Source organism: Lepidothrix coronata, unplaced genomic scaffold, assembly GCF_001604755.1.
Source record: "Lepidothrix coronata isolate B3197 unplaced genomic scaffold, Lepidothrix_coronata-1.0 Scaffold19, whole genome shotgun sequence".
NCBI lineage: Eukaryota > Metazoa > Chordata > Aves > Passeriformes > Pipridae > Lepidothrix > Lepidothrix coronata.
Window position 1 is genome coordinate 228,955 of NW_016690199.1, and position 12,767 is coordinate 241,721.

The following is a 12,767-nucleotide window of genomic DNA, read 5'->3' on the forward strand; positions in this document are numbered from 1 at the left end:
CAGGTGTGAACTTTAGGAGAGGCATATAAAAAGGTGTTTGAAAAGAGAGAATCCTGCCTGAAAAAAAAAAAATATAGTGTAAGGAGCGTGTGAACAGGCTGGGTTGGAGTGGGACAGAGATCCTACTGCCAGTGAAAAGAAATTACATGCTCCCTCCAGTGGAATCTACTGTAGAAAAAATTAGCATAACCTCTCTCTAGCCAGGACTTAAAAGGATCTATATATTCAGCCTTAGTCCAGAATACAAGCTGTCCTAGGCAGCACTAACACCTACAGTGAAGTTTGAGAGAAGCTATCTGTCCTAGGAGATGCACACAGAACCCCCAGCTTTAGGAACACATACATAGAGAGTATCAAAGCTAAATGTTGAAGAAATAGAAGGAAAGATCCATTAGGACTGACGAGACTGAAGCTGGAACAGCAGAGATACAGTTACATGAACAAAGAGGAGGGGAGAAATGGCAATACAGAACAAGGCTGCAATTGAAAAAAGCAAATAATTCAGAGAGCAGCTGAGGACATACAGCTCACTTTGCACTGCATAGCCATGAGTAGGGTAAGTAAAGGGCATTTTTGGATATGAATGTGCCCCATGGTTCAAAGCTGGAGGGTTTGTGACATCCAATCACACAAAGTATGAAAGTCCATTTGAACAATCACTCCAAAGGTAGAATAAAACAGAGGCTTCAGTAACAGCTGACTTACTGCAATTTCCATCAAGGAAATAAATAAAGAGCAAAGATCTGGCAATTAATTTGCTGAACTGAAGTCAAATAATCTTGAACTCCGGGTGATGAGACAACACAAGACACAACCAACATCTGTAACAGCAGTAAAGTCTGTCAACAAAACAGCTCATTGAGGAATGACAGCCTCTCTCAGGAAATTTAGCACTGTGGGCACAAATTGTTTGACACCACTGGTGATTAAAAATGTAATTAAAAAATGTTACTTCACCATATCTACTGCAAATGCAGCAGAAAGCTGAATTTCTAAAGGGTCAGATTTTTTAAAAAGCAGAAACCAACATAAAAATGTGCTGGCACACCAACACTGTGATCTTCTTCTTCTACTCAGAAGCCCCCATCCCTTTCTTTGGAGGAAAAAATATCCAAGTGATATAAAAGTCAAAAAGCTTTTATTAATCAGAGTACAAACCATGTGTTACATGTGTTCACATCTACTCTGTGGACATACAAAAAACACACAGTACAAGGACACTGGTTTGTGAGCACCACAAGGTATGCAGGATTCAAGTAGCTCATCTACCAGTTTGCTAAATGCATCACTGTCCCAGGGATCACATCACATTTATGTGTCCTTCCTTTCATCAGCCAGGGCATAAAGAAAAATCTTTGTCCACACTAATCTGCGAGCAATAACATTATCCTGTCATTTGGTAGTTTGGCTAGAGGGACAAGACAACGATTTCTTTTCCAAACTAACAACATTTTGAGCTCATCCCGCTTTTTTTCTTATTATGTTTTTTCTATTTCCATGAAATCTCACCATCCTTGCACCCAAATTTAAAAACTGTAAGAGAAACAATAAAATTGGAATAGGTTCCACCAGCAGTATTTCACTACTTCTTACTGCTCTGGGATCAACATTTACAGTTTGAATCATTCAAGAAACTAAATATTAGCAAAATGTCATCACTTGTCTAAAAACATATGTTTCATTTGGCTCATTTTGTGCCAGTTCTTTGTTACATAGACCAATATGGATTTCTTTCAGGTATTATTCCAATATATCATATTTTCTATAGACTTGTTGAATATAAGAATCCTTTATTTTGTTCAAAGTCTTCAAATCTGCTTCAATACACCCATGATCATGTCTAGTAACCCAGACAAAACACTGTTTCTTTGAGAGCTCTATTGAGCATCACTGGCAATTAGTCAGCTGAGAGGGCGATTGTGACTCCAAAACAATATTTGAATTTGCAAAACCAACATTAGAATCATGTCCAGTATAGATGGAGTGTCAACTAGAACAAATTTTAGAAGTTTAGGATGATTCTACTGTGTAAGTGCTCTAATTGTCTGATCTTACAACTAGGGCTTGTTTATTGCAGTTTTCAGTGTGTTGTTAAATGACATTTCCAATAATTTAAGACACAAAGCCTCTACTCTTCTGCAAGCATTGTCCTTCTATGAATACATGTATTCATTAATGAGTCACTTCTCATTTTCAGTCTCTTTACACTAATGCCATTAATTATTCTTTGTAGGACTTGAGCCAGAACCCAGTGAATTCAACGATTAAAATTTAGATCAGATCCTTCGTTCTACCCTTAATTTTTTAATCCATTTTTTTAATTTCATTTGCATCATTTAACAGTTTGTGATTTGCAAAAAAGATATCAAAGGAAGCGGTGTGAGGAGTTTCATAAACTTACATAAGTGTTCATTTTATCCTCCATTGGGGGCAAGAATGTGATGGAAAAATGGAATTTTCTTGCCAAGGTCAAATTTTTTCCTAACCCTTTTTATGATAAAGCTACAAACAAGTATGGTATGGTTATCCATTCAAACAGCCAGCCACTACAACCACTTCATTCACTAATGATTTCATTCTTTCTTCTGTTTTCTGAGGGTTCAAAATGAAACCAGAAAGGACCCTAATGCCATCTTTACTTCCCTCTTTATTTTAGAAGCACCCACACTCTCCATTCACATCCAAAACCAAAAAAAAATTCAAATGTATGTTATAGATATTTTTATTGAATACTTACCTTTAGATATAGAATTGCAAGAAAACAAAACAGAATCTGCCAAGAAATCATCACTTCAGCTGCTGAGGAACTAGAAAGATTGTGGAGAGATGAACACTGTGGTGGATTTTATCACCTGGGCCAAACCCTCTGTAGAGTCAAATACACATTTGCCTTTTTAGCTACCCCTACAAACACCTGAGATCTCCATTTGTGAGAACAAAACATTATGTGTCAGGAAGAAAAAACTCCTCACAGCCAAATTGCTCCTTGAAAAGCTTCTAATTACTAAGATCCAAAAGTGATCTGCATCTAAAACTTGCACTGATAATCTGACACAAAAATTTATGTAAAGAAAAGTGTGAACAGCAGCCCATTGCATTCAGCAAAAGAGTGTGCCTGTTAGAACATTTCTGCAGCATGGAGCAAAAATCATACTAAAATCTGCTAGTAGAAGCACACAAAGATGTGTCAGGAAGACTTTTTTTTTAAGAGTATTCTTAGTGTTGTTCAAATTTGACAGAGCTCAGATGCGTCCAAATATAGAAAAATTATGTTTCTATTCCCTTACTCCATAAATACTTCAGCATGCTGCAAAGACAGTACCTGTGATCTCTGAAAACTGCTGATTCTAATTAAAAAACTAATCTGAAATTAAATGTAGTCTGATTTTCTATGATTAACTTTCTCAGGGGATGGGTAATACTGCCATTTTTTTTACTGAAGATTTACAGTTTGAAAAAAATAGGGGAATCCTAAAGTTTTCTTTAACATCACTCCTGTCAGAACACACACTCACACACACACACACATATTTTTCCATTACTTCCCCACTGACTTCCTTATTGCCAGGCATAACTCAGAGTCCAGCCTAAACTGTACTTACACATTACAGTTCTTCTTACTGCTCTCATGTTGCTTTTTCAAATCAGCTATTTCCTCATTGCCGTTCTTTATGTTTTCCTCCAACTTAGCAATTTTATCCTTTTTTTCTGCGAATTCGGCGGTATATGCTAAAATTAAAAACAAAAAAGTAAACATTCAGCAGATCCACGAAATATAAAGCCTACACTCAGAAATATTAAAAATTTCTACTCCCAAAATACTTAATCTCCATAGCACCAGGTGAGTGGACAGCCTGGAATTAAGCAAAGCAACAACAAAGTGAGTCAAAACTTAGGGATTTTCAGCTGCATGGTGAATACCTTTGATATCATCTAATATCATGAGATTGGCTTTGGAAGAAAAAGTAATTATTTGTGCTTCTCTATAGAAAACTGAAGTAACAATTAGTGGCAGAAAGCAAAGCACTCTGGACAGTTAGAGCTGAGCTCTTGCAGTCCTCAGTGTCTGCAGACACTGTAAGTGGCACACAGGGAAACCAAGGTAAAGGCACTTTGCCCTCATGAATGTTTCCAACTGGGGAGACTGATTGAAGTACAAGAGTTGCTAAAGATAAATGTCTCTTTGTTGTGTTTTAGGAATGGTATTCCCCAATTTAGTGTTCCCTCTGAAACACTTCAAACCACCTAGTTCTCCCTAAAGAAAGGTATAAAATAACCTGGAATCCTGGCCATGCCCCTTCTGACTACGACAAAAATTAACCCTGTCCTGGCTGGAACCAGGACACTCTTCCAAACATTTGTTTTCTCTTACAGAAGTCCAGAAACCCAAACGTTTTGAATGGGAAAGCTGACTACAAGAAAGGAAAAACAAAACCATCACTAAAGGCAAATAAACAATTAGCAGAAAACAGAAACAGATAAAATAAAATAAAAAGGAATTTTACTCAAGGTGTATGATACATTAACACAGGACACAGGTTAATTAATAAAAAAAAGCTTTCTAATGACAAATTCTCAAGGACTTTGATATTTGTGGAGATGCTGAAGGCAAACTTAATTCTGCCTTTTCTGAGAGCAGACAGCTGATAACACTTTCTGAGTGAGTGGTTAGGAGAGAACCCACGTTGCTGAACATGATCAGTTCTCTTTCACAAGTAAAAGCTGTGAGAGCTATCGTGCCTGCTCACCTTGCAGTGCAATGAGCACAGCTCGGTGCACTTCATTTTTCTCTATGTTTCTTATTTCTTCTTTTTTTTTTTTTCATACAAGCTTTCACAAATCATCCCTTGCTATCACTGCCACCCTGAAGCACTAAATGCCAGAGTAGGTGACCCTAGATGGAATTCAATCACACACATGTATGTGGCAGTATCCTGTAGGTGATTTGAGATTTACCAAGACATAATTATATTAACAAAATATGCACCTAACATTTCATTTAGTATTTTCTAGAGATGAGCACCTCTGTGATTTGTTCAACTCACCCTTTGCTTTCCCAAGGACCTGGTGGGTGAGATCCATCTCACCAACTTTACAGTGCAGGCACCTACTGCAGAACTAGACACCCATGGCTGCAGGTACGTTCAGCAGAGACAAGCTGACATTTTTAAAGCTTACTTTACCTAACCTACTTTAAACTCTTTCTTCAGGATAAGACAAATCACACCCTAAAAGTGCCTTTTCCCTCCACTGGAAAAAAAAGGGACTGTATCCAAATAGCCTGATGAATCTCACACCAACAGTCCGAGGCTGAATGCTACAGCTGTTCTTCTGCCAAGTAATACTCACACAGAGACAAAATTACATCAGTGTCACTATTTTTTGGTAAGTTTTTGAAAGATTTAACCCAAACTGTTAAAGGCCTGAGTGTTGGCTGTGAGTTTACAGATATTTAGGCATCTCTGAACTGAACACAAGCAGCTATACCATGCTACTACACAGCCTTTGGATTTTCCCTGAGAACAGGACCATTTACCCTAAGCCTGCATAAATGTTGAGAAAAACCTCAAGTCTACAGTTTAATTATGTAACTGAAGAGTTAAACCAGACCTCTAGATGTGCCAGATTTAGTGTTACAGGTGTTTTTATGTTTAAGATGTTTCAATTTAATACTGATAATCTTCTTAATGAATAAGTACTTGCTCGGACATATCAGCGAAGATCATTGGAAATGTTATAATCAAAAAGAACACCCATCAGACCAGAATTCTCTCTTATTCTTTTTCTTGGAGGTTATGAGCTTCAATATCTACCTATGAAGTACCAGTGGTGAGGACAGATGTCCTCACATTGGTTGTGGTAGAGAAACTATTCTCCAGACATTCCTATAAATTAGTACATAGTAGCACGGTTAAAAAAAAAGCCAGTGTGTAAGTCCTGGGGGTGTGTGGAAATTTGATGTGGGGCAAGATTTTCTCTTTGGGTTTACTGTTTTGAATTTCAAATAAAAAAACCAGCTGCTTAATTGCAAAAAAAAAAAAAAAGTACCAGGCTTGAGTAGGTAGTAGCAACTGAGAGAACTTTCATTATTTTAAGCAAACAGAAAGAGAGAAGAGGCAGTGAGGCAGAGGTCCAACTCTGGAAAGAACAAAAAACATGCAGAAAGAAAGGGAGGCAAGTGGCAGATGTATTGAGCAAGCACAGCTGAATCAAAGAGCTGCCAGTGACTGTGAGGAGCTGCAGAGTCGGAGCAGGAAATGGCGCAGCATGAAACTGGCTGTCCATGAGGCAGCTGAACGGCGTCAGCTAAAAGTCGTGAGCAAAAGCAAAGTCTGCTGGGGAGAATGAGCAAGTATTGATGGCAAAAGATGAGGCAGGGTGAGAGCAGGACACGGGACAGCTCTCATTGTTCAGCTTGCTTCCGTCCCCGAGACACGGAACATGTCCCGAGACTAGTGAAACAAAATCAGTGTTCAGAATGCAATAAAATGATAATTTATCACTACTCACAATTTATCTGTTGATTCACACGTTCCTTAGCAAAAGAACCTTGTTCTACCTGGAAAGCTTAAGAAGAAAATTAACCCAGATATATATATGCATGTATATACATATATATAAATACATATATATATATATATGAGTTGAGCTGTGAAACAAACATATGCTGTGCAGCATTAATTGCACAAACTCTGATTAACAATTATTTTAACAAAATATCTAAATAGCAATTTTACTATTAAATAGCTGTTACTACCCCTCTCCATAACCTCCAAGCTAGCAAAACATTACGTAGGCAAAGATCAAAATCTTAATATTATACATTTACTTGACGTTAACACAACTGTTTAAAGCAGAAAACATCATTACATGCACTGCATTAGTAATTATTAATTAAAAATATATGATATAACGACCTACCAAGCTCGACCAGAAGTTTGCCCAAATCGGTCAAAAGTTCGTCACTCATTGTGTAAACTACAAAAGGAAAATGCAGTTCAGGGATTTACACAGTCAAAAGCCTTATTGATACAATAAACAAGTCAAAACTGCAAGACAATACCACACATTTTAACATAAAAGAGAGAAAAAATAGTTTTATCTGCATTTGAATTGCTGTCTAAACCATATCAGTGGAACCAAGTTTCTCACTGATGGTAGTAAGGGACTTAATGAAAGTCTAAACCCCAGCTTGGAAAAAAGGAGGTTTATAATTTAGGTGAAGCGCTGCTCCTGGAGCAGTTCTACGTTTGAGAGGCTTAATGTTCTTAGAAGGCATGAAGGATGCAGGAAAAGATGTTTGTGTGCAAAATGTGTAGCCTGTAGTCCAGCTGGTTACTAAGCCTATGGACTGCAGTGCTGGTGATGGAAAAAGCTCCTTAACCCTCCTGCACACTCCTCCCGTATAATCGCAAAGTATATTTGAATCAGAAGGTGTAAATATGTTCAGTGTGATTAAACACAGAACTCTCATACGACAGAAAGTAGATTGTTTACAAATTCACTGTTCTGTTTGCATAGTGCTGCTGGGTGCAGAAATTCAGTGATGGGTTTTTAAATAGATGGGGAATAATGAGTTTTCTAAACAAGATGCAAACACGGTTTATCAGAACGCTCTGGATGCAGCTCGTTAGCTCAGGTACATTAACATTAGCCAAGTTATCTGATACTTAACTGCCTCCACAGCACAGTGAAAGAAGTAAAGCCACGACAAATCGGTGATGAGGATGAGATCCTAATCCAGGATAAAGTAGAATAGAAAACAACTGCAGAATTTAACTAAAGTAGCATTAAGGCTACATCCTGCAGCACTGAGACTGTGGGAGCGGGAGGGGGCGGGGGGAGCGTTTAAAATGCTGGATGTTTGACAGAAATGAATTTGTCTAATAGTTAAGGGAGGATCAGAACACCTAATCCAAGTGACCGGATTAGCACAGGCTGCGATAAAAACTCCGAGAAACAGATAGTAGTTTTACCAAATGTATTTAGAAGATTGAAATCCTAGTTTCTAGTGCCTGGAAACATATGAGATAAAAAATAAAAAAATCTTCTGAAAATACTAAGAAAAATACTAAGAAATACTACCTCAAGCCACAGGTCAATGCAGAATATTTTTGCTTTTACACGATGTGAAAGAAAATCTGAAGTAATTCCTTTGGATTAAAAAAAAAATAGTTTGGAGCATGTATTAAAAATCTGTTCTCTAGAAACAGTTTAACAATGTTTGCTAGTTGTTTTTCTGACACTTCCCATAAAATCTGCAAGATATTGGGGCAAGGAAATTCTATTCATTGGTTTATGAGATGAACACAAAGTTCATCAATAGGGCAGACTCTATAGCTGTGTATTATTAAGATAGAAACTATTATATCATCGCTTAAACAATTACAAAAAATTTTATCTTTTAAATATTTTCATAGAAGAGAGAAACAACTACAGTAATTTTTCAAATTTTTTTACTGTGATTTTATAATACAATTTATTGAAAGTGTAAGAAGTTGAAGAGAATAATGCTTCTGAAAGCATGGATATGTAAAATACTTCTTATTCTATTATTAACTTGTTATTGCTAAAATGAAGTAACATAACTGCAAATCACAAATGCTATTCTGTGCTGTGAATTAAGAGGATACAGGTGTCACTAGTAGAAAGGACTGAGAGATTCAATGGCACTGGTAACACAAACGGTGTTTTAAAAACAGTAGTTAATACCAGCCTGAAACAATTTTTGGACAACTGATGTCTTCCAGGATTTGACTGGAGCAAAGACTGATCCTTGGACCTACTGCAGAAAAGTAGCATCAAACCATTATTCAACTCAGGACGACAAATTCAGAGGAAATTCTCATATATGGCTGATACTTTTGTAGAAGATAAACATGTAACCCACAGGACTGGGTAAAACAACTTCAAACCGCATCCGTTCTTTCTAATGGGGCTATTCAGAACGCTGCCAGGTGAAAAATATTATTTTGCATCGCTCGGTTTTGCCCCGCATTAATGTAAATATAGGGAATTCAGTTGCGGCAATAAAGTTTCGTGTATTACAAGACTGTACCGGGTGAAGAACCCACAAGCAAAGTGCTGATGGAGTCTGTAGCCATTACAGCACTAACATTAATGCCACTTCTCAGTAAACCCATCTGGCAACAGCCATTTCTGGGTTCTTCATTAAAAGGTGGAAAATGCCCATAATCTGTGAGGTAAATATCTTCCTTAAAATCCAAGGCTCAATTCTACCAATTGTAGGCTGTGAAACGGTATTAATTCCTGTTGTCTTTATACAAGTAGTTTTCATTCCGGCGAGGCTCTTTTGAGAGCAAACCGTATTTCTCCCGTGCTATTCATTACTGTTTACGACTGTAAAGAGACTGGTTATTTGATTCTTCATGAAATTTTGTGGAGTTCACATTTCTAGACTAACTTTTCAGCTCAACTGAAAAAAAAAAATTGAAATGTACTTCATTTTAATGTATGTGCTCCTCTGCCCCTCTTTTGCCACACCGTTTTCGGAACCCTGTGAGGAGACCTGAACATCCACTGGATTGCCACATTTCACTTAGTCCGGCACATACCAAACAAAAGGCTATTGCTGCAGATTATTTTCTTAAATCCTGGGATTTAAAAATTAAAACTACTTTTTGTCAAAAAAAAAGTGGGGGAAAACCCCTATCCTGTGGGATACCACGGGGGCTGAGGAGCAGCGCCACAAAATGGCGGCGCGAGAAGCGGGGAGTGAGTCCCTCACGGCGGAGGAGGAGGACGGGGACGGGGCGGTCAGGGGTCTCCTCTGCATTTTGGGGGCCAACAGCACTGGGGAAGTGACCAGAACGTGGTGGCCCCTTCCCTCGCCACAAGGGAAAGGGCGAGGAGCCGTCCAGAGCCTCACTCAAAGGCCGCCAGGGGAAGGGGTCGGAGCACCCCCCGCTGCCCCCCTCGGAAAACTGGGGGGACTTCCCACATCTCTGGGGCACCTCAGCCCCGTCAAAGGGTGCGGAGAGGGCGGCAGGTATCACCTTGTCACCTCCACGCCGTACCGGCGGTGGTGGGAGCCAGGGCTGCGGGGCAAGCCCGGAGCGGGTTCAGCCGCCAGCAGAAGGGGCCGAGGCCGTTCACGCAGCAGGTGAAGGGGCGGCTCCCGGAGGGGCTCACGGGCCGCAGCGCTGCGCTCCCTCAGGGCCACATCGGCGGGGAGCCTGTCCCCCAGAAACCGCCCTCTTGCTTTAACAGCGGGAGTTATGAGGGAAAGACCAACATTTCTGAGGGCTTCGGGCGAAAAGCGATGAGGATGCTCCATCTACCGGGAGCAGCGCGCAGGAGGGGCCGGAGCCGGGCGGGGAGAGGAGGCAGCGTCGCTGGAACGGGGCATCGCCTAGAAACCTACTGGGGAGGGTTAATTACACACGTACGCACTCCGGGATGTGGCACAAAAAAAAGAAGGTGCAGAATGTAACTTGCTTTATCCACCCTCCAGGTCCCACCCGTGCTGCTGACCCAGCTGTGGAAGATCAGCCCAAATCTTCCTTCCCTGTTTCCCTCACGGGCCCGGCCCTCGGACAGTTTAAAAGGGCGCTAAAACCCATTAAAAAACAGTTTAAAGAGCACTAAAGGCATCTCCCTTCTCCTCCCGGAGCAGCTTCACACTGAGGATGCTGCGGAATGCCGCCGCTCACCTCAGCACAACCTGCGCTCACAAAACTGTGCGCGTTTATTTATTTATCGATGTGCAGTATTACAAGGCAAAAATGCAGAGCCCGGGCACGGAAGAAACTAGAACACGATGCTTCCTTCCACGCTGCGGTAGCCACGGGGGTTTTTCGCCCCCTCCCCCCCGTTGAGATTACTGAGGCAGAGGATGGATTTAAGATTATCAATAAGCAAGAGCAAATAAATTGGAGGGGAGGGTACAAGGCGGAGGGAAAACAATGGAACTGATGAAACAAGGGAGGACAGGAAAATTGAACAGGGCTGAAGAGACGAACAGAAAAGTCTCTGCCACCCGCAGTCCCGGTGTTGGTCAGATGCGATGCTGCTTTCAGAACAGTCAATTCAACCAACAAGAAATGCAGCTTCAAAGACAAATAGCTGACCTAGCCGGCTTCAGGGCAGAGATGAGGAGCGGAAAGAAAAAAAAGAGAGAGAGAGAGAGAGAGAGGGGGATATAGAAAGAGAGGCATGTTCTTTTGGAAGTCAGATGTCTGCGGCCTCTGCTCCGTGCACACTGCTGGTGGCGAGGCTCCGTCCTTTCCAGGACCATCTCCCACCTTATCTCCTTGCCCGTGGCGAGAGCCACCTCCTTGTCCTGCTCCCCAGAGACACTCTAATTCCTAGATGCCTCTTGGGCTCTGCAGCTGCTGCTTTGCAACCGGTCTTCCCAAATCATTGAATGTTCTTGCAAGGAGAAGTTACTTCAAAGCTTTGTCCTGCCTTAAAGACTCTTAGAGATCCCCCAACCTTCTAGAAATGGGAATCTAACAGCATAGTAGCAGGTAACTTCGCTGATGGTCATTAACACCTCCCAGTGTCCCGGTAATTTAAGTAGTGGTGCCAAAGAAAGCTGAGGTTCCCACAGATTCAGAGACCCCAGTTCACCCGGAAGGTGGTCAGTCAGTTCAACAGGATTTGGATAAAGCCGGCAGGGACTTCCTGGATAATTCCCCCTAAGGACTGTCCCCACCTGGACTTGTCAGGGCCCAGGAGCTCCTTTACCCATTTCTTTATTACAAGGACCCCCGTCTGAGGTTATCGCTCTGCACCCACCTGCTGTGTCCCGCTGGTTGCACCATGTTTGTTTTTTCCTTCTTCCCTACAGAAAAAACCTCAACCAAAGCCACAAACAAACATTTTCATTACCGATGGCAAGCAGGAAGGACTCTTTCATAGTATTATCTCTAATCAATGATGAATGGGTTGCACTATGAAAAGAGATATGGTCAATTCGGGGATCAAAAAGGGCTCCCAAACCCACTCCCTCTCGCTGTCAGACCCCCAGGCCCATCACTCCGCATCTCAGTGGGCTCCATACCCCTCTCCTGTGGTTCTGGTGGCTCCCCCCAGTCCCGATTGCCGCTCCTCCAGCTGATGGAGAGGGCAAAGTAACCCCCAGAGGACAAGGCACCCCCGTGCACCCAGCAGCACATACTATTGAGTTTGGGAAGGTCTCTGGAGACACCCCACCGAATCCCCCCAGAAGAAAGCAGGGAAGCTTCGCTGCCTAATTTATCGGGATAAGGAGTGGAAAGTTGTTGTCCTCATGAAGCTGCTCGGGCATAAACTTGCTCCCTGAAGCAGCGCTGTAACGCCGGAGCCCAAGCAAATGCCAGCCTTCACCCATGGCCCCAGTCCTGTTTCCGAGCCCAGGGTGGTGCCTGACTCCCACATGGTACCCAAATCTAAGAAAGAGCTCACTCACAAGAAAAGAGGAACCCTGTTTCCCTCGCAGCCTTCATCCACGGCGAGTCACCTCCAGGAAGGGCTGGAGTCCAGCTCAGTGCCAGCGCCCAGACCAGCCGGGACACAATATTTGTCCTGGACTTAGCCCCGGGAGCATTTAGACACGACACTACCTCAGGGTATCTAACCCTGGTTCTTCACCTCCCCCAAACACGAGAATTGTCCCCATTCCTGCTCTCTGCTAAATAAGTTTTCGTGGCAACCCTCGTCTCCATCCTGGAAGAAGATGTAATATTTGAAGGACTTGAATGTAAAAGAAAAAGGGAAGGGAAAGGAAAAAAGGAGAGGAAAGGGAAGGGAAGGGAAGGGAAGGG

The 12,767-nt window shown here is 41.7% G+C and overlaps 1 protein-coding gene across 6 annotated transcripts in view; it reads right to left on the bottom strand.

Annotated features, from left to right (window-relative positions):
• CUNH14orf39 (chromosome unknown C14orf39 homolog) overlaps window positions 1-11,307 on the bottom strand; it is a 34,903-nt gene extending 23,596 nt beyond the window's left edge. Inside the window, exons 1-5 of one of the 6 annotated variants that reach the window (XM_017807699.1) lie at window positions 9,576-9,958; window positions 8,717-8,785; window positions 6,922-6,978; window positions 6,511-6,567; window positions 3,603-3,729 (exon numbers count right to left, since the gene is read on the bottom strand). In XM_017807699.1, the coding sequence (XP_017663188.1) occupies window positions 3,603-3,729; window positions 6,511-6,567; window positions 6,922-6,970 (233 nt within the window). In that variant the 5' untranslated portion in view covers window positions 6,971-6,978; window positions 8,717-8,785; window positions 9,576-9,958. Of the gene's footprint in view, window positions 1-3,602; window positions 3,730-6,510; window positions 6,568-6,921; window positions 6,979-8,716; window positions 8,786-9,461; window positions 9,959-10,016; window positions 10,149-10,673 lie in introns of those variants that run through there. The other 5 variants (XM_017807702.1, XM_017807695.1, XM_017807700.1 and 2 more) reach the window with 5 other exon arrangements.
• Between the last annotated feature and the right edge of the window lie 1,460 nt (window positions 11,308-12,767).